At 55.3% G+C, this 20,655-nt stretch overlaps 2 protein-coding genes across 10 annotated transcripts; one reads left to right on the forward strand and one right to left on the reverse strand.

The window, feature by feature from the left end:
* Positions 1-76: 76 nt before the first annotated feature.
* On the reverse strand, positions 77-9,626 carry TAF1C (TATA-box binding protein associated factor, RNA polymerase I subunit C). 6 transcript variants are annotated; one of them, XM_073225813.1, is made up of 15 exons: positions 9,477-9,626; positions 6,307-6,445; positions 5,142-5,223; positions 4,855-4,952; positions 4,690-4,779; positions 4,523-4,596; positions 3,681-3,919; positions 3,449-3,565; positions 3,251-3,368; positions 3,091-3,162; positions 2,817-2,952; positions 2,536-2,679; positions 1,703-1,877; positions 1,480-1,617; positions 77-1,399 (listed from the first exon to the last, which is right to left on the reverse strand). In XM_073225813.1, exons 2-15 carry the CDS (start codon positions 6,442-6,444, stop codon positions 555-557), a joined length of 2,466 nt encoding a protein of 821 aa, XP_073081914.1. In that variant the 5' UTR covers position 6,445; positions 9,477-9,626; the 3' UTR covers positions 77-554. The 6 variants fall into 6 exon arrangements, with proteins under 6 accessions (XP_073081914.1, XP_073081913.1, XP_073081912.1 ...); XM_073225812.1 differs by having other exon boundaries at positions 77-1,333; positions 4,690-4,952; XM_073225811.1 differs by having other exon boundaries at positions 4,690-4,952.
* A 3,825-nt stretch (positions 9,627-13,451) lies between these two features.
* Positions 13,452-20,267, forward strand: ADAD2 (adenosine deaminase domain containing 2). 4 transcript variants are annotated; one of them, XM_017644396.3, is made up of 10 exons: positions 13,452-14,006; positions 17,610-17,750; positions 18,079-18,126; positions 18,216-18,341; positions 18,429-18,579; positions 18,662-18,829; positions 18,948-19,177; positions 19,269-19,509; positions 19,793-19,913; positions 19,992-20,216. In XM_017644396.3, exons 1-10 carry the CDS (start codon positions 13,541-13,543, stop codon positions 20,094-20,096), a joined length of 1,797 nt encoding a protein of 598 aa, XP_017499885.3. In that variant the 5' UTR covers positions 13,452-13,540; the 3' UTR covers positions 20,097-20,216. The 4 variants fall into 4 exon arrangements, with proteins under 4 accessions (XP_017499885.3, XP_073082018.1, XP_073082017.1 ...); XM_073225917.1 differs by lacking the exon at positions 19,793-19,913 and having other exon boundaries at positions 19,992-20,267; XM_073225916.1 differs by lacking the exon at positions 18,079-18,126.
* The last annotated feature ends 388 nt before the right edge of the window (positions 20,268-20,655 follow it).

A 20,655-nucleotide genomic window follows, 5' to 3' on the forward strand; every position in this document is an offset into this window, starting at 1 on the left:
CAGTGAATAGCACGCATTACACATCAAAAGCTGTACATGGACACTGCCCAGTCCAAGAAACTTGATCATTCAAATCCATGCTCAGCTGACAATTTATTCAAACCCTAAATGTGGGTCCAAAACTTCAGAAACTGCTCAACCAACCAAACATCCAGCACCAGCAGTTCTCTGGGTCTCATTTCACCGTCACTGACCATGGGGAGGAGCTGGTACCGTCACTGGTGGGCTCCGGGGCCTGGCTCCTGCACCGCGCAGCCCTGTGGCCTGGCTGGAGGAAACCCAGTGACACTGGCCCCAGGACAGGACTGCCAGGGCCTTTCCAACACGTCTCCAGGCAGGATAAACCACGGGAGAAACAACTCTGTCGCTGTCCCTGCTCTGACATGGTTCTGAATCATTTCTGGGGGTCGCCTAGTCACAGCAGTCTTCAGATGGTAAAAGGTCTGACCCCTGGAGACTGTTCTCTCTTTATTTCCTAAGTTCCAGTCACGGAAGGCACAGCTGGTGCACGAGAAAGGGCTTACCGGAGGCAGGGGAGCAGCTTCCCTGGGCCCTCAGAAGCCCATGCGGGGCTTCTTCCGATGTGGCTGAGAGCCAGAGAGGACGGGCGCCCGCTGCCCGGAGCATGGGGCCCGGACGCCAGAGCTCTGGGATGAGGGCACCTCAGAGCCTCCCGGGGTGTCCCTTTGGGACAGCAGCCCAGTGGTACAGTTCCGGATGGTCCACAGCTCCTGGGTCACCTCCTGGGAGGGCAGGGTCACAGGAGGGCAAGGCCTGGCCTCAGGGGGTGTCCGGTCTGGGCTGTGAGCGGGGGTGGCGTCAGAGAGGTCAGGGCGGCTGAGTGAGGAGAAGGTACTGGACAGCAGAGTCCGGCGCTTGTGCCGCTTGGGCGGCCTCCCAGGCCCCGAGCCCCCGCCCTGCTGCCTCTCCCACCAGGCAGCTGCCCGCCCTCTCCAGGCCGCCTCCAGGCGCCCAGTGAGCATATCCTCAGGGCCTGACTCAGAGGCAGGGGGCAGCTGGGCAACAGGAAGTGAACCCAGGTCCCTCTGCCGCAGGAGCCGCCCTTGGGCCATGGCTGCACGCAGACCCTCTGGCACTCTCCCCTCAACCTTCCGCTGCTCCAAGCAGCCCAGCAGCTGGCGGTGGGAAAAGGTGGGTGCAGCCCATACAGGGGGAGCTGTGGGCACCTCCAGCAAGGCCTTCAGCCACTGGCTGCAGCAGGCTGTGTCCTGGGGGCTCCAGGAAGCCGCAGGGGCAGAGGAGTTGGGCCCATGGTTGCTGGGGGCCCCAGGGTCCGCCTGGAGGCGGAGGCGCTGGTGGAAGACATCTCCAGCTGCAGAGAGTTGGAAGAGCAACAGGGCTGGTGTGGAGGCGGAGGGTGGGATGGCGGCGGCCAGACCTGGGGGCGGGAATGGCAGTAACCTGAAGGCCTGCCCTATGGGGTACAGCCCTCCCAACTCACTCCCTGCCCCAGCGCACCTATGGCTGGGGCCTTCAGACGCTCCTGCAGCCTCCACTGGCTCTTAGGCTCCAGCAGGGGGAATGCAGAGAGGGAGTCCCTCCGGGAAGGGAGAGACTGGGGGTGTCCTGCCAGGCGGGGCGTCGAGGCCCCCTCTCCTGAGGAAGGACAGACGGCTGAGGCTCTGCCCAGCCCCAAGGCCACCCGTCTTCCCACGTGCCTCCCAGCCCGGCCAACCCTCACCTGAGATGTGAAGCAGCTGCAGCTCCCCGCCCCGGCCACCCAGAAGCAGGGGCCGTGGGCAGCCAGGCTGCGGCGCAGGCAGCAGCCGGGCCAACAGTGGGGCGGAGGGAAGGCCGTGGTTCCACTTCAGCATGGGCACCAAGGGGAGGCGCTCATCCAGCAGGTAGAGCGAGAACTGGGGGCGGGGGGCCAGGCGGCAAGATGGGGCAGACGTGACAAGGTGTGGGGCAAGAGTCTGACGAGACATGTCTCTCTGGGCGGCTCCCATAGCCCTTGCCAGCCCCAAAAGGCTCTCAGGGGGAGTGCAAACCCCTGAGCGGTCACAGCACTGGCCACCCTGACTACACCTGCAGTTACACCTGCCGAGCCCCAAAGGGCAGCATTCCAGAGCGGGTGGTACCATCACTTGTCCTGACAGCCACACTAGTAGAGGAGCCTTATCACATAGAAGCCACCCCCTGGCTTTTACCAGCCTCCCCCAAACCCACCCAACCCTGGAAGCTACACTTCAGACACACCTGGTAACACCCCAGGATCCTGGGGCCAACCCTGGGGGATCCTAACCTCCTCTTCTGCTCAACACACAAGCAACTGTCCAGTTCTGCACAGACTGCTCCCCCACCCGAACCTGTGCCAGTCCACCTTCGCCTGGTCTGTCCCTAGTGGCACCTGGAGTCCTGCTCAGACATCACCTCCCTGCCAGGCCTTTCTCACCCGCGCGTCAGACCCACTAAGCCCCAGCTTCATGACTCTTGTTCTGCCTGCTGTAGTCCCAGGACGGCTCCAGTAACCGCCTGACACAGCGTGCGGGTCAGCACGCCGGCAAGGCTCACCTGGGTGCAGACGAGATGGAGCGTGGGATGCAGGGGTGCAGGGCTGCACTCCCCCAGATACTGGGTCAGTAGGATACGTTCCCCCTTTTGGCATGATGCTTCCGCTCCCACTCGGAACAGCAGCAGACCACAGCCTGGGGGCCCCTAGGGAAGAAAGGGTCAGCCCTCCCACAGTCCAAGATCAGCGGCACCATCCCCGCCAGGCTGCCGGGGCAAGTCTCCCACCCCAGCCTCATGTAGCTCTGTCCCCCTGCTGGGCCTGGGACGGTCCCACCCCTCACCTGAGTGTCAATAATCTTCACTCCGGTGCGGTCCCCCACAGTCAGCACCCGAGGGTGGGCAGTGAAGTCTGCCCAACGCCAGGGAGAAGGGTCCCGGAACACAAGGGTCTCAGGGTCCTTGTAGACTTGCCGCAGCCTTGGGGAGATATGCCAGCCATGTGTGGGGAGAGACGGGCTGATGGCGGAGCCCAGGGTGCCTAGGCCTGGGGACCAGGACACACTGCTAGGGGAGCTGTCTGGTGGGGTGGAGGGTTTCATGGGGAAGGGGCATTACCCATCCTGGGGGGTCCACAGACAGATGGCTCCTGAACGGCTACAGACAGCCAGCTCCCCAGGCAGGTGAGGGCTGCAGGGCACGAATGTGGTTAACGTTGCCACCCCCCGACCCCCGCCATGCCCAGCTCCCTACAGACCAGCCGGCTGAGCCCCCTTACCTGAGGCTGATCCCGGTGGCCCCCTTCCCAACCTGCAGCACCTGCAGAGGGGCCGGCCGCCCCTGCTTGCTGACCTTCCATACGGCACAGTGGTAGTCAGAGCGGACAGCCAGCAGAGCTGAGGGGATTGAGGGGAGGGGTGAGAGTCAGAGTCGGGCAGCAGGTCAGGCAGTGGTGGGGGGTGCCTCAGGGCCTTACATTCTTCCTGCACCGTGCGGGTCACCACCTGCCGGACAGGTCCTCGGAGCTGGATGTGGCCAGGGTCCTTGAGGACCTGGGGGTCACTGTCTGGGGTCAGAATGACCTCTTGGAAATCTGGGCCTCTCACTAAGGATGAATGCATGCACTCTGGTCACTGCAAGTTCCCCAGCTTCTTGCCCTTGCCCTGGACCATGCTGAGAGCACCTCCTGCTGCCCTGGGAAAGGATACACAGCTTGTCTAGGGCGCCTCCCGCAGGGTAGACCAGCTGCCCCACCTGAGGCGTGCTTCCAGGCACCCAGGCCAGCGCACCCCCCGTGAAGGCATCATCCAGGAGCAGCTGCTCCCACCGCAGGGCCAGCTCCTCGTGCAGCAGCTCTCCCAGGAGCTGCGCCACGGACGTGCCCAGGATCGGGCCCCCAAGGATGGAGAACCGGCGTTGTCGGTAGCTGAGGTAAGCCCAGGGACACCTGGGGACGAGAGGACAGCAGGAGGGTCAGGTCGCAGCAGTGACAGAGGCCCAGACAGCCACCCAAGGCAGGCCAGGCCAGGCCAGGTATTTTTATCACCCTAGAATGTCTTCCTTTGGGAGACCAATCTATCCGACTCCCTGTGCTGCAGAGCAGTCACACGGCCCAGACCTGGGCACCCGGCGCATCCCATCACGCCGGCCGCAGAGCACGACACCCAAGCCACATCACACTGACCCCTCCCAGGACTTGTGCTGGTGCCTCGGGAGACACACTGGCTCTTCCCTTGAAATCATAAGCCACCTTGCTGCCACTTGGAAACTGTCTAGGAACTAAGCCAGGCAAAGCCAAACAGATGAGAAAATAAAGAGAGAAAGAGCCCTACTAACATTATTTGACTCCTGGATGCAGCCGTGCCTGCAATCCGTCAATTCAAACTCCCCTTTCCCCTCAGAGTTGAGAGTTTTACATAGGGAAGTATGGCCCATGGCTGCACGTGGCAGAAGCGATTGTTATGGAAACCTAGATCTGTGCCCCGGATCCTTCCGCATGCCCACCACCAGCTAGGCCTCCCCATCTCGTGCTTTCTCACTAGCCACTTGCCCCCAAGGCTGGTGTCCACCGAGGTCCTGGAGTATCCCCTTCACACTGACCACGGTCTTCGTCTTAGAGCGGCTCTGTGTGGAAAGGCCTGGTCAGGCTCCCACACCCCAGGTCTCACCCCAACATGACGCGCAGAGCGCCCTCCCCTGACAGGCCGGGTTACTCACCGGGGCTCCCTCCATTTTGAAATTCTCCAGCATCAGCTTCCCCAGGGGTGCAAAGGCTATGTCCCCATGGTCCCATAGGAACCGGCTGAGCTGCAGAGGAGAGGAGGTAAGGTCACTCGGTACAGGCTCGGCCACACAAGCATGCCCCGTCGTGGGGCCACTCACCTGCTCTGTCACATCCAGCACGACCTGGGGCTGTTTTCGGAACTGCAGACCTCCCCGGAAAACCAGGTCCCGGGCAGTCATGCCGGGGTCCCAGGGATCTGAGGGGAGGGGAGGCCGAGGAAGGGGTCTGTGCCAGGGACGGGGAAGGCCCCGGAAGTGAGGCCAGGTGTCGTCCCAGGTGACTGGAGGTCATCAACAGGGAGAGGGAAGGTCTCAGGACTGGGGGTAGGGTAGAGAGGCCACAAGGGGAGCAGCCTGGGAGGCGGCCCGAGGCCCGGAGCCCTTACCTGGACCGGGATGCAGCAAGGGAAGGGGCCCAGGGGTCTCTGGCTCCCAGAGCAGGTCCTTGGCCGAGTGTGGCACCCCACTCTGAGGAAACAACACAGTGAGCACTATGCCAGGCCAGGCACTGTTGCTGGCACCTGTTTTTTGATAACCCATTCAATCCTCACAAGAGGCCCGCTAAGTCAGTATGATGGTCATCAGCCCCCTACTGGTGAAGGGATGGAGGTACAGGCAGGCGGCCACTTGCCCCAGGGGACAGCCAATCAAGAGAAGGCTGGGATTTAGACCCAACAGCCAGATTCCAGGCTGGGGGCCTCGGACCTCCAGGAAGCACTGGCTCTCAGGAGGCCCGCTGGGGCCATCACTGGCCACCCTGAATCCCACCTGGGAGACTGTGGTCACTAACTCAGGGAGTCAATTGACCCCGCACCACTCTCCTGAGCTAGGCTGGCCTGAGACAACTCAGCTCCAACACTCAGGGGACAGAAGAGCCATCAAGCTAGGCTCCCAGAAAGGGCTGATTTGACATTACACCCCTCCTTGTCAGAGAAGCCCCTTGCTCCCAGAGCTGTCCTCCATTTCCTCGCCCACCTGCATCTGCCTCGCAGAGCCTTAGCCAGCCTGTCTTCGAGTGGCAGCCAGAGGCTTGGGCATCCAGAGACCAGCCAGAGTTCCTCCTGTCCTGAGGTCTCCCTCCCCTCCCGCTGCCCCTCTAACCCTGCTGTGCTGTTCCGGCATGCTCTGCTTCTGCTCAAAACTACTATCACACCTTGGGATGGTTTTTCCTTTGCTCCATTGGCTTGCCTGTTCTCACTCACCCTAGGTCTGCGGCCCAGGGGGCAGGGATCACACCTGACCTACCACACTGGGTTCCCAGGGCCTGATAAGCACCTGGCACATCGCAGGGGTGATCGTGTTCACTGAACACAGAGGAAGGATGGGGCGGGGGGGAGGGAGGGGAGAGAGAGCTGGCCATTCCTGCTCAGTCTTTCCTCTGTGGCAGGTAGGCATCCCCTGTACTCCACAGCCAGCTAGCATTCTGCCTCAGCCTGTCTTAGCAGATTCGTGCTACTGCCACCCCACCCCGTACTCCTGCCAACTGATGTGAATGCTATGAAAAGAGAGCCAGTGAAGGAGCCACTGCCAAGCTCTCCCCACCATCCTCACCTCCGAGATCTGGGGCAGGGGCTCTGGCAGGGTCAGCATGTCTCTCCAGCTGCACATGAAGGACATGTCAGGGACATCACTCTGACCAAGTGGGCCGGTCGTAAACAGTGTGGGGCAGAGGATGCTGGGAAAGTCCATCCTAGAAGACAAGAACCACACGTCACACTCCACCTCAGAGACATGAATCTGAGAAGTTTCCCGGGTTCCTGGAGAGTGAAGAGTGCTAAGGGGGGGCATATTCTCTTCGAGAAACCAGATAGTAAAGAGCAAATGAATACTAGCCTACTGCCAGATAGTAGTAGGTGCTACATGAAAACCAACCAACCAACCAACCATGAGGGAGGGGACAGCGATGGGCCAGGGTGTAGCTTTAGCAGTGGTAGCCAGGGAAAGCTTCATCAAGACAGTGGCATTAGGCACAACCTGACAGAGCCATGCACACAACTGAAAAGAGGGATCCTGGCAAAATGAGCAACAAGTACAAAAGTCCTGGGGCAGGAAAGTATGTGAGTCACAACCAGCAGGCTCCACAATGAATGAGGAAGAGAGTGGTAGGGGACGAAGTCAGACAGTGGTAAGGGGTCACCTGTGTATTATCACACATTTATAGACTATGCGCTGCACCCCAGGATACAATCCCAAAACCAACTCAAGTACTTCCAAAGCCAGGGACTGAGTCTTACTCATCTGTCTTCCTACTGTCCAGTACGGTATCTTTCAGAATATGCAAGTGAATGTGTGTTGAGTAACAATAAATTAATGTCAAAGGGCTTTTCTGAATACAAAATGCTCTAGAAGATTAAATGGCCATATAATCCCTCTTTTTTAATTAACTGCAAAAAAAATAGCAGCACTTACTGAGCACCAGGATCTGCCAGATAGGGCACTACATTTTCTACTCTTCCGCTGCCCCTCTTTTAGAGTTCAGAAAACAGACCCAGGAAAGAGCAACTTGCCCAAAGCCAACAGTTTGAGCCTCCATCCAATCAAAGTGCAAGTTCTGAACCACCACTCTCCTGTGCATCCAAAAGCAAACACCAGCATTATAGTCTTAGTAACAAAAATCTTTTCCCTTGGATTTTCAGTTAATTCTGTGACCTCTGTATAGCCATGAACCCTCAGCACCACGCAATGTCCATCACACAATAAAGGCCAGTAAATACTTGTCGAAAGAATGAATATGTTTCTCATGGCATGTCAGCCTAGCTCTAATTGTGGTTTATATGTAGCTGATAGCTCTCCCAGGGTAGGGGCTGTTTGATTTATCCTTGAGTTCCTGGTGTCAGACGGCTGCTGTCATTCCCTTTTTTGTCACAGGAGAGGGCAGTGGCAGGAGCCAAGGAGATGCTCAGTAATCCTTGTGAAAAACACTAGCTTCTGCCAGACTGTCCAGATTGCAGTTAAGGAGCACCTAAGCCTCCCAGATGTGGCTGCATTTCTGTTAACCAGCAGGCCACGTGAGCACGCACACATCTCCAGCTTACCTTCTGTGCCTGAGCTTCAAATGCACTGACTCCTTTGGGTTCTTCCTCACCAGATTCTTTCCACTGAGGGAACTTTGCACACTCTCTCTCCACTTAGAACCATCTCTGGCGGCCTTCCTCCCCACTTGTACAATCCTACTCAGTCTTCAGATTTCAAGGCAGGAAGCTGCTCCTAGTTCTTCCACACCACTTCGAATCCTTCCTCCAGGGCAGGCATTGCAATGTATGATTAGATATTTAAAGATGAAGGTGTGTGATTCAAAATTGCTCTAACAGTCCTCATGGGAAAGGGACTTAATTTTATCTCTAGTACCTTGCTATTTGCTACATGGTACCAATTAGCCCATATAAGACGAAAGAACAAGTCCAGAAAATGAATGAATGAGAAAAAAGGAATCAAACAGCCTCAAACAAGCACAGGCAGGCAGAGGGCACTGGTGGAGCCCACGACCTCAGAAAAGCCCCTAGACAAGGCAACCTCAACTTCCCGCCTCACCCTGGCTCTCCAGGGCCCTTCAGACCTCCAAGGCTGTAGCAATCAGTTGGGTCTGCATTAATGCCAGGCCGGGCACAGCGGAGCCTGACAGGGGACGGGAAGAAGGGATCCGGACGGTTTCCCGTACAGCTCCCCGCCCGGTCCTCCCCACCCACCTCTTCTCACTCCACCTCCGGGACCCCGAATTTAGCCCGACAGCGGAGGCCTCGCATGAGGTGCTGTGTGCTGGGCAGCGGCAGCCTCACTTAACATCTGTGGGATCCCCACCCCTCCGTCAGCTTGAGACAGGGACTGTGGATGTAGTCAGAGTAGGGTGAGGGCCTCTGGAGGGGGCAGGGCAGGATATTTGCAGCCAGAACAATGTAACTACACGCAAGGAAACCCCCCTGCTAAAACTCTATGTTAAACATTGAGCTCTAGAATCATTCTTCAGTGAAATCAGTTAATGTTCCTCAGATAAAGAGGAGTAGCACATGCTTTATTATGCTGACCATTTATAATCATGTGTAAGGTTCTCTTTAGCCCAGGCCTCTGCGCTGTCTTTCCTCCTTCAGATCTGATGAAGTGATTTTGCAAACTGAGCAACTACTTTAGCAAGTAAGCCCAGGCATAAACAATACAGTAAAAGGCAGGAAGGATTCCACCTTAAAGACAAGATTGCATTTTAATACCCAAGAAATTAAGACGTTAAAAATTCTTAACTTACTCTTTAGCAAACAATACCTCAGCCCACCTTGGGGGCTGAGCAGGTGGCCTTGTTTCATATGCCTCCAGACCAAGATGCTGGTATCTCAGAAGTTGCTTGTGTTAAGTTAATTCTAAATATTCAGGGACCACTTAACAAGTCCACACCCCTAAGATTTTTCATGTTCTTGAAAAATCCTCAGCTGCCTAGAAAACCCCCTAGACAACGCACCACTACGGGCTCTCTTGTCCCCTCCTGGCGTGAGCCAGGAGCTCCATTCTCTCACTTTATTTCTAAATAAAAGCCTGTACCTTGCTCTCCTACCTTGACTGTTTGTGAAGCTCATTCTTCGGCTCCGCAAACAAGAACCCCGGCATCAAGCTCAGAGCTAATAACCCACTCTGTACACGCTGGAAGGCTTACCCCACAGCTGCACAGCATGCGGCGCGTGGACCCGCGAGGGGCAACCCCGAGCTCTCCCCCAGCCCCGGCGGCGCGCACTTACGTGGCCCGAGCCTTGCCGTGTCCTTCCGGGATTTGGACCTCAGCACGACGCTCCGCCCGACCCTCGAACCACGAAGGAGCCCCAAGGCAGCACCCGGGATCCGGCGCCGGGAACGGGACAGACCCGCAACATCTACTACCCGGCTTCCAGGTCGGGCAGGAAGTGCTCCCTCGAAGGCAGGAAGTTCCGCCTCCCAGCCTGGCCTCCCGGGCCCCCCACAGCGCCACCTGCCGGGCGGAGGGGCAATGGGAGTGAGGCGGCGCCGTGGGCGGTAAAGTTAGATCCAGGCACAGTAGTGAAGGCTAGGTTGAGAGGGGTGCGAAACCCACCTCTGCTTAACTAACTTCCTATTTCATAGGATTGTTGTAATAAATTAATTCACTCAACAAACACTGAGCACATACTATGAGCCAGGCACTGTATTAGTCGGTAGAAATGCTACTGATTGCTCTTATATCCTATGAAGCGGGCTTTATAAATGGGGTTCAGGTACCCCTGGGAGTGTAGGAGGCTTTTCCAGTGATCCGGCAAGTATAGTTTTAGGCATCAGTTAACTCAAATTCCATCGTGAATCAGCATCATCTGGAAGGCATGTTAAAATAGAGAGTTTCTCATTCAGTGAGTCTGGGGTGGGCCTGATAATTTGCACACCTAAATTCCCAGATTCCCTGATTCTGCTTGCCTGGGGGCCACGCTTTAAGAACTACTGCGCAGTCATAAATCTTACAATTTCTTTAACCCAGTAGCTCTCCGGCTTGAGTGTGCATCAGGAAACCCCGGGAGGCTTGCTACAACAGTTTGCTGGGCCCCGCCCCCAGGGTTTCTGGGGCAGTAGCTCTGGGATATGATCCAAGAATTTGCATTTCTAATGGACTCCCAGGTGATGCTGATGCTGGTGGTCCAATCACCACAGTTGGAGAACCATTACTTGAAAGAGTACATCTCCCAATTCTTAGCTTCCATCTATACTGTTTTTATCTGGGAGGTCCCTGGAATCTAATGGTTCTTCCAACATCTCCCCCATCCACAATTGCTTTCTCCCCCACTGTGGAGTATTTCCTAAGACGGGTGTTGAACAAGGAGTGATTCCGAAAACCGGAGTTCCTGCAGAAGACAGTCCCTTTAAAGCTAAGAAAAACATGCTCAATAAAAAATATCGATGGAGGGGTACAGAAGGGGGGGCTTTTGGGGGCTGGCGGTACTATGTTCATCTGAGTGCTGGTTATGTGGGGGTGTGCAGTGTGAATGCTCATCAAATGAGCTGTCTGCTTCTCTGTATGTATGTTATACTTCAATAAAGATCCTTTTTTTGAAAAAAAGAAGAAAATACTGCTAGCTGGGGCACTTTATCTCACTAAGACTTCAACCTCTCAGGCTACATGCCTTCTCAGCTATCTTAGAAATAGAATTCAGTAGTCACTCTAGGAGGGCAGAAATTCTTCTGCCTGTGTCGTATCCCCAACAACTAGAGGAGTAGATGCTTACTAAATATTTTAATCAATGAAACGGAATAAAACGAGATGTCTTCTGAGAAAATAACACATTTATTGATATTGAAAAAAATTTTCAATTCTGTTTCAGATTGTTTTGAGAGGAAGTAATTCTCTTTTGGCTGAGTGGTTTGATTAAGAGGACGCTTGGATCATTTGGAGCAAGTTTTTCATAAATGGAATGTGCTAGGTCTGCATCTCCATGGTTTTGGTGAAAATATATTGGAAAGGTTATTTAATCTGTAATAAATTTCACCTTTTGTTAACTATTTCAACTTGTGACTTAAAAAATTGGGGATACTTAGTTTTTAAGCATTATTTTCAGATTATGTATGCAAAAAATTAAATGCCATTTATCTAAGTTTCCTATTGTGGCTGTAACACATTACCACAAATTTAGTGGCTTAGGACAGCACAATATTGTACAGTCTTGAGATCAGAAGCCTGACATGGGTCTCACTGAGTAAAATCAAGGTGTCAGCAGGGCTGTGTTCCTTTCTGGAGTCTCCAAGGGAGAATCCAGTTTTTTGCCTTTTCTAGCTAGCTTCTGAAAGCCACCTATATCCCTTAGTTCACGGCTCCTTCAATCTTTAAAGGTAGCAACTGCCAGTTGAGTCTCTCTCAAAATGCCACCTCTCTGATCCTGACTCTGTCTCCCTCTTCCCATCGAAGAACACTTATGATTACACTGGGCCCACCCAGAGAATCCAAGATAATCTGCCTGTCTAAAACTCAGCTGATTAGAAATCTAAATTCCGTCTGCAATCATAATTCCCCCCTGACGTATGATGTAACATAGTCATAGGCTCTGGGAATCAGGACACAGATATCTTTGGGAGACAATTATTTTGCTTACCACACCACAGTTCTACATCCCCATTATGAGAAACCCACTAGGCTTCTGCACTGGAAGGTCAATTCCCTTTCTTCTTTCTTCTAAACAAACTGTTCTGTTTCCTTTTGTTACTGACATAGACTTAACATGCCGTAAGGCACCCAAGTCTTAGCATACAGCTCCTCAAGTTTTTACGTACATGTATACCCACATAAATAACCATGACTCAGATCAAGACAACATTTCCATCACTCCTGAAAATTCCCTGGTGCCGCTTCCCCATCAATACTCCCCTTCAAGAAGTAACCACGATTCTGACTCTTAACAGCACAGATTAATTCTACCAGGTGAAGAAATTTGTATAAATAGAATCATACAGAAGTTACTCTTTTTAGTCTGGCATCTATCATTCAACATGCCTATCATTCCTATGAGATTCAGCCACATTATGCATGTATAACAGCAGTTTGTTTTTTTTCCACTGAGTGATAATCCACTGTATGAATTTATCACCATTTATTAATGCCATTTTCTGTCCGTGACATCCTGGAATTGGCGATTCTGTTCACCTCTTTCTGTGGATATGTGCGGCCATCATTCCATTTCTGCACACCTGTTGTGCAGTTCCTTCTACCTACCAGGCCAAATTCTGCTCTCCTAACCACACCCAGAATTGCTCTTTCTGATGTTAATCCTTGAAACGTTTGGGAGGTTTAATCTACCCTGACCCCGCACACATCTTCTCTTTCAACCTCTTAGTTCCACCAGCTGCTCTTCCTGTGCCCCCGCATCCACTCTGGTGCCATCCTGGTCAGCACTATCAGACCCAGAGGCAGCAATAATTAGCAGCAGCAGCAGCAGCAATGGCAACGAATTTCACACACTGTGAATTCTGTGATTGGTCGTATTTTCTGTTCACCAGTTCCTATAAGGCTTAGTCAAATATGCAGCCCCCTTCAAGCAATTATCTGTTGAATTACCTTTGGCCTCATACTAGGCCAGTATCTAAATTGTCTTCATGTCTAACTTCATCATATTTTCCTTCGTCTCCAGTCCCTCATCTTAGAGAATTGCTGGTTTTTGGGTTTTTTTGAGCCAACTTAAAATCCCATTTGGGAAAAAAAGGGGGAATGGGGGGCTGTCAAATAGTTAATTTTGGCCAGAGAGCATTCCTGGTTGGCTTTATAAAAACTACAGTGAACAGTTTTTAAATGTCGATCCTCAAGATGCTGCGGGGCTGCTTCAATTGACAACACCTTCATTTATGGTATGAGGACCCCAGACTCAGCTGTGTGGTTGGGGGCAGGCTGGTGTGACAGGTGTGGCTTGGGGCATCCTAGGGTAGGAGCAGGGCAAGGCACTCAATCTGGAACCCTACATCCCTTCCCTGGTCTTCATTTTCCTAGGACCACCAAAGGCTGACAGGAGCACCTCCTTTCCGGGTCCCCAGCCTCACACCCAAAATTCCACGCAGAAAGTGTGATGTTGGCCAGGTGACCACTTAACCCATCCTCTACATCCGGCCACTGCTGTCCAAGAGACTAGCCTTCCCATTGGCTGGGTGCACTGTCCGCCACTGCTCTCTGGGCTCTCATTGGCCAGCGGTGAGGTGGGGCGGAGCTCACCATGCGCCGTCTGCAGAGCCTCGTGCTTCTCCAGCAAAGCCAGACCAGTGCGTGTAAAAGGTCACGGGTGGCGCGACATCAGGGCCCACTCCCCCCTGTTGCCCGCATCCCGCCATGGCTTCGCTGGCCAGCACGGTCCCAGGCGCGGATGACAGTGGCCGTAGGAAGCCCCGCCTGGCGGCTTCTTTGCAAATCAGCCCCGGGCCCAGACCCTGGCGGCCTTCGGCCGGCCTGGGCCAAGATCCCTGGGAGCCGGAGTCTGCACCAGCCCCCAGCGCGGAAGACGATGAGGCGGGCGGGCAGCCCCAGGCCTCGTTGGCGAGGGACGGTGGGCCTGGGGCAGGGCCCGGAGTCGGGGAACTGGGGGCGGCCCTAGAGCAGGAAGACTCCGTGGAGGGGATAGGGAGGTCCCCGAGGGTCTCTGTCCTGCCCGCGGGGCCCTCCGGGGACTTCCTGACGGCGGCCAGACAGCTGGGCCTGCAGCTCAAAGACCCGCCGCCCGGCCAGGCTGTGGCCTTGCTCACGCAGTATGCGGTTAGTCTGGGCATCTCGCTGATCTTCAGAGAGGACCACACGGCAGGTGAGGCCTGGGGCCCTGGGACGGCAGAGCTCCCCCCGCTTACCCCAGGTGAAGCAGGGGGACCGTGGGCTGGGCGTGACCCTCGGGCTGAGACAGACCCTCGCTACACCAGGCATCTAACTGTGCCAGGGTCATGGCAGGGTGAACACTATCTCCAGCTTGGGGGAATTTAAAGGACATGCCCCCAGGCTACCCAGCCTTCAGCAAGTTTATTTCAGGTCCAGTTATATGCAATTACAGTTGCCTTGCCAGCATTGGAGATACCTGAGTGAGGGCCAGCCTGTCTTAAAAGACACTGTCAAACACAGTTTAATAATAACAACAGGGCATAGAGGTGTGGTGATTACCATGTTCTTTCCTCTTCCTCAGCACATCCGTCCCACCCCTGGGCTCAGACAGACACAGACATACAGAGCCATACACCAGGTCCAAAATGTAGGTTCCCAGCTGTAAGCCTTCCCAGTTTCTAAGGAGATAGCACGAGAATTATTCCTCCATCTGTTGGGAGCATTTGTAAAACTACCTAAGAGAACCCCAAATGAACAGCTCAGAAAGAAAGAATGTATTAAAAATGTACCTGGGATTTATTTTAATCAGGTATGGTAAGACAGCAGACATAGAGATGATTGCATGAGGGAAGAAGTTTGTACACACGGATCCCTAGAAGCAGGAGGCACAGCCTGCCATGCAGGGCCACATGGGAAAGGACCGGAGTGGGTCAGGGGGCAGACGAGAGGGGAGAGCACAGCCAGAAGCCAGAGGCTTTAATGGGGTTTTCTCAGGAAGGAATGGGGTTTTCTCGAGGCAGAGTAAATAGGCTGAGTAAATTAAGGGAGGATTGAGTAAGGAAGACGCTGAGTAAGCTTAGGGGTTTATCGGGGTGGCCCTAGTCACCTAGTACCTGGCCCTGGGGTGATTTAGGGTATGGCAGATACCGGTTTGTATGAGAGTTTGGTAGTTGGGGTGTGATCTCTGGATTGGCTGGTTTTGGTATCACAGGTGTGCTCATAGGGAAGTCATTTGCTATTTCTAGGAATTAGCCCTGGGGGAGCAGCAGTCCTCCAGGATTAAGGCCCCAAATTTAGAGGCATCAAGAATACAGAAAGTAAGAAAATAGACTCGTATAGATGGTAATAGCTGACATTCCTGAGTTCTGGATGATGGGCTAGGCACGTTTGAAGGGCTTCAGGCACATCAGTACATTGAGTGCTCACAGCCGTTCCTTAAGAGGCGCACAGAGTTGTTACCACCACTCCGTAGACAGGAAGGCAGGCCAGAGAGGTGTGGCTGCGCGGCAGTGTGAACCCAGGCAGGCTGGTTTCAGAGCTGAACCCCTGGACTGTATCACCTCTCCCTTCCCCTTTCCCTTGTTCCCCTGAGAGCCCACCACCAAAGTCTTTAATCATTCATTTTATTTTGATAACATTTCAAAGAATAGTATAAAAGAACTACAACCTCTTCACCCAGATTCTCCAGTTAATATTTGCCACATTGCTTTGCATATGTGTCTATTTCTCCCCCTGTATGTTTATTTATGTAAAAGTGTCCCCATTTTTTCTGAAAAATCTGAAAGTTGATTTACCCCTTAAACATTTCAGTGTGCATTTCCTAAGAGCAGGGATATCGGCTTATGTAACTACAGTACAATGATCAAATCCTGGAAATGGAGCATTGACCTAATTACCACTCACATTCAAATTTTGTCCATTGTTCCAATAATGACCATTTTTTCCCAATCCAGCATGGATGATCACGTTTGGCTGTCACACGTCTTTAATCTCCTTTTATCTGAAACAGTTCCTGGGTCTGTCTTTGTCTCCAGAACATTGATGTTTTCTGTGGAGTGAGGGTGGTGGTTCTGTTCAGTGGCCTCCCACGTGGGCTTGTTTCCTCAGGCTGGGGTTCAGGTTGCGTGTTAGGGCAGGAGCGCATGTGGTAACCTTGTGTCCCAGGCCGTACAGCCCCCGAGATCTGTGGGGTGTTTGTCCTGCCGCTGACCGTGCTAGCTGCGGGGGCTTGATGGGTGGCGCCCCAGGTGTCTTCCCCTTTGTGGCTCATCAGTTGTCCATGGGGGGCATGTAGGGACAGCGTGAGGGTACTGTTCCCAGCATGCCGTCAGCTTGTGGCTTTAGCACCCTCCGAGGATTGTCGCCAGACTTGACTACTGCATCACCACGCTGGGTGCTGCGTGGTGGTGTTCCGGTGCCTGTGTTCCTTCCACATCTAGTCGGCATTCGTTTTGCCCTTTTAAAGTAGGTGAGTTTCAGAGCTGGTGGGGAGAGCTGAACTGCGGGTCCTCTGCTAAAAGGGCAGTCCTTCGGGGAAACAGATAGCAGCAAGTGTCTGCAAGCACCAGGGATTGAAATAAGTTGATGCCCTTTGACCAAGTCACCCTAGGCCCAGGATTGTCACCTGTCTCTTTTGTGTCATAAGTTACCCTGGAAAGGATAGTGTTTGGTAGAGAAAATTTTCCAAAGTAGGAAAGAAATGGAGCAGTGTGTCTGGGGGAGGTAGGGCGTGTGCTGTGCCCAGGGCCTGCATCCTGGGAATAGTGTGGCCCTTGATTTGGTTCCTGGCACCACCCAGGCCCACTGCCTGCCCTGGTGTGCCTCCTCTGTGAAATGGGGTTGTATGGACCTGTTTCAGAGGGGCTTGAGATCTCTGAGTGGCTGAGGGCCTCAGAGGCACATGCTGTGCCCCGTGCAGGGGACCACCTGAAGGGACTCTCCTGGTCATTCTGGTGGTCCTCGCTGGGGGGGGTCAGGAGGGCTTCTAGGTAGGTACTCTTGCTATAGACATCTCTGCTGCAAGCATTTTTACCCCAGACATTTTCACCGCATGACTATGGCCATAAAAGATAGAAAAATAGTGAAAATTTGGTTTCATTGCTCCACTGATGCAGTGCTCTCATTTCATATGATATAAATCTCAGCCTTCACAATGGTCTGTACAGTGGCACAGAGTTTGAACCCACCTTTTCCAAAGAACTCTGGGATGTCTATCAACGGACACAGGACAAGAGACCAGAAAGAAACCACATGGAAGGCTTTGACAATGCAATACAAAGCTTGTTGCAAATATGCATCCTAGTACTTGGAAACCAACACCCCTCTTAATGAAGAAAGTTATTTTAGTGAAAACAGAAAGTGCGATGCTGAAAGAGGAGACCATCAATAGGCAGCAAAACCATATAATGTGATGCTGTGAAGGGCAGGCTCTGAAGACAAGGGCTCAGGTGTGATGCACAAAATAAAGTCAGTTATTTGCCCAGAGTTGCTGCAAAGCTACACAATACCCTCTGAACATATTCAAATATCTTGGATTCATGTTAAAGTCATCTTACTTTTGTTTTCATGTTTCTTTATGCCCTTTTCAATGAATGTCCCTCTCATTTTTTTGTCATTTTATCTTTTAGGGCAAAATTGCCTCACAGCCAATTAGTTATTCAGCAAAGATTCTGGCTGGGAAAGGACCAGACAGGGTCTGGGGCAACGTAGCTGAGTGGCTGTGCCTCAGATGGGGCAGGGGCTGTGGCGCTCCTAGAAAGGGCCCACAGTGGGGAGGGGGTGCAGCTCGCCGCTTCACAGCCCCCTCCTTCCGCAGACCCCTGCTGCCCCTTCTCCATGTGCGCTGAACTGGACGGGGTGGTCTGCGCCTCGGGCTCCGCCAACAGCGAGCTGGAGGCCAAGCAGCAGGCCGCTGTCTCTGCCCTTCACTACATCCGGAGTCAGCTGGGGAGCCTAGGTAAGGGGGACAGGTGGCCCAGGTGACTGAGTGCCAGCTGGGTGGGGGGGAGGGCTGGGTACCTGCAGTGACCATCTGGACATCAGGAGCTGGCCCGCAGGGAGCTGGGTGGAGGGGACCTGGCTGACCTCTCCTGATATCCTTGGAAGCCTGCCCACCCTAGGGGCAGAGACTGTGAGAGAGGCAGCCTAGGAACTTTTACCTTCTGGAAGATGCCTCCCGCCCTTGTTGGCTTCCCAAGGGACAGGAGGGCAGACCCCAGCACTGTCTCTTCCAGAACCTGTCCCTGAGACCCCCTCCCGCCTGACCCGTCCCCTGTCTCTTCCAGAACCCTCAAAGACCCCCGGCAGGCCTCCATTCACCTCCCTGAGTATAGGTAGGTAGGCCCCTGCTGACCTGATCCCCGTGGTGAGGGAAGGGGCACAGCCTGCGGTGCCCCACCTCCTCCCTCTCCCCTCTGTGCAGAGAACATTCTGACCCATGAGCAGCGCTGCGCGGCCGTGGTCAGTGCTGGCTTTGACCGCCTGGTGGATGAGACATCGCCCTACCAGGCCTGTAGGGGGACTGTGGCTGCCGTCATCCTGGAGAGAGGTGGGGGTTGCCCTGCTCCCCCCGTGTCGACAGGCCCCTGTGGGCTCCTTGCCTTAGGGAGGGCCGTGTCTGTTTCCTTCCCTCCAGAGGTTCCAGGCACCAGGGCCCACGCCCACGAGATCTACGAGCTGGTGGCACTGGGCACTGGTGGCGGCAGCTACACGGGCCGGCTGGAGTTCTCAGGCCGACAGCTGCATGACTGCCACGGTCTGGCTGTGGCCCGCCGGGCCCTGGTGAGGTGAGGGACGGGCACAGCAGGCACCCTGCCAGAACCCTGGGCAGGACGAGGCAGCGCCCAACTCCTCTGCCCTCTCCCCCAGGTTCCTGTTTCGGCAGCTTCTGCTGGTGACACAGGGGGGCCCCAAGGGCAAGGAGAAGTCCGTGCTGGCCCCCCAGCCTGGGCCAGGGCCCCCCTTTGCCCTCAAGCCCAGGATCTTCCTGCATCTCTATATCAGCAACACCCCCAAGGGAGCTGCCCACGACATCTAGTATGTGGGGAGCCCCAGTGGGGCCCGGCTTGGCTGAGGGGGGAGAGCAGGTGCGGCGGGGTCAGAGGGTGGCTCTGAGTTGCATCCTGCGCCCCGTTCCCTCCACCTGCCTCTGCAGCCTCCCGCCGTCCTCCGAGGGCCAACTCCTGCACAGCAGCCCCTGCCGCCTGCAGGCCCACATCCGGGGGGACCTGAAGCCCGTGTGCTACGTGGCACCTGCGCTTCGCTACACCCACGTTGGCTGCCTCTCAGCCAGTGACAAGTTGGCCCGCTGGGTTGTGCTGGGGCTGGGCGGTGCCTTGCTGGGCCACTTCCTGCCTCCGCTCTATGCCACCAGCCTTGTCCTGGGTGAGGGCCCTGAGGGGTTTGAGGGCAAAAGGTGGGCTCTGGGCGGTGTGGGAGAGACTCAACACTCTGTCCCATGTCTCTGTCCCCACAGCCGACCCCTGCCATGACCCGCAGACTCTGAGCAGGGCCATCCACACCCGGCCCTGCCTAGATGGGGTCTCGGGGCCATGTGTGCCGCCACCCTATGCCCGAACCATGCTGCACCTGTTTGCAGGGCCCTCTGTGGCCCCCTCCAACCCCACCCCCACCTGCCACGGCCTGAGCCTCAACTGGAGCTTGGGGGACCCAGATGTCGAGGTTGTGGATGTAGCCACCGGGCGTGTGAAGGCCGAGTGAGTAGGACGTGTGGGTGGGCTGGGTGGGCGGGGTCGCATGGGCGGGGTCCCACCCCACTCCCCGTGGGTTACAGGGCGTGTCTAGTCGCCAGCTTGGGTTCCAGTCCCAGCTCAGCCTCTTAGCAGCTGTGTGACTGTGGCTGGGGCTTCGGCACCCACCCCGTTGCTCCTCTAAGATGGTCCTGGCGAGGAAGGAGGTGGTGAGGGTCATGGTTCGGGCCTGCCAGCTCAGCCCTCCCCTCCCTCCTGGGGTCTCCACTCTGTTTCTCTCCACCTCCAGTGCTGACCTTGGGCCTCCCTCCCGCCTCTGCAAGGCAGCCTTCCTCAGCGCCTTCCGCCAGGCTGCCCAGGCGCTCGGGAGGACCCACCTCCTGGCCCTGGAGACCTACGAGGCAGCCAAGGTCAGCCCCGCCCCTCCAGCCCTCCTCCCCCTGCACCCAGGGAGCTCCCCCTCCACATCCTCTCCTCTCCCACCCTAGGCCGGGTCCTACCGAGAAGCTCGCCGGCAGCTGTCTCTGCTCCTGGACCAGCAGGGCCTGGGTGCTTGGCCCTCGAAACCCCTGGTGGGCAAATTCAGAAACTAAAGCAGACCTCCAGAGAGTGGGGGTCCCCGAGCCAAGCCTGAGCCCACTGGAGGCGTACTGATCGGGGGGTGGGGGAGAGATGGGGGAACTGGGACTAGAGAGGGGAGAGGGCCCTGGAGGGGTCGGGGCTGCTGCACATTTGGGCTTCAATAAAGAAGTTGTTTCTGGTGTTCCTCTGTGTCATGGGTTTTTTGGGGTGATGGGGCAGCCTGGAGCCCTTTGGTCTGTGAAGAAGGAAGCCCCTGTGGCTGCCCTCGGCTGCATCCCCTCCTCACAGAATTGCCTCATGGTTGCCCCACCTGGTTCCCTCTCCTGCCAGCCTGCCTGCCAGGGACTGTGCTGTCCTGGGGCTGGGCTCTTGGCAATGAGGGTGGAGCGTTTCCTCCCTGGGCATGACGGAGGCTCTAGGTCTCTTCCCAGGGCTCAGACCTGGATAGTGGTTGGGAAGGGTGGCTCCTGCTCTGGGTCCCAGGCAGACAAGCCAGAGGCTTAGCTCATGGGTCTGAGCAGCCCTGGGGCGAGGGGGCAGGGTGGGGTGTGCAGGCATGGGTGGGCCCAG

Source organism: Manis javanica, chromosome 17 (assembly GCF_040802235.1).
Source record: "Manis javanica isolate MJ-LG chromosome 17, MJ_LKY, whole genome shotgun sequence".
Classification (NCBI taxonomy): Eukaryota; Metazoa; Chordata; class Mammalia; order Pholidota; family Manidae; genus Manis; species Manis javanica.

Bases quoted from the DNA above. Each gene is read 5' to 3' on its own strand.
- TAF1C (XM_073225811.1), bottom strand. From the start codon at position 6,444: ATGGACTTTCCCAGCATCCTCTGCCCCACACTGTTTACGACCGGCCCA. The intron at 4,597-4,689 runs GTGAGTAACCCG...CTTTCCACACAG, and splicing joins TCAAAATGGAGGGAGCCCCG to AGCCGCTCTAAGACGAAGAC. The intron at 3,369-3,448 runs GTAAGGCCCTGA...CAATCCCCTCAG, and splicing joins CCGCACGGTGCAGGAAGAAT to CTCTGCTGGCTGTCCGCTCT.
- ADAD2 (XM_017644396.3), top strand. From the start codon at position 13,541: ATGGCTTCGCTGGCCAGCACGGTCCCAGGCGCGGATGACAGTGGCCGT. The intron at 14,007-17,609 runs GTGAGGCCTGGG...CTCCTTCCGCAG, and splicing joins CAGAGAGGACCACACGGCAG to ACCCCTGCTGCCCCTTCTCC. The intron at 19,510-19,792 runs GTGAGTAGGACG...CTCCACCTCCAG, and splicing joins ACCGGGCGTGTGAAGGCCGA to TGCTGACCTTGGGCCTCCCT.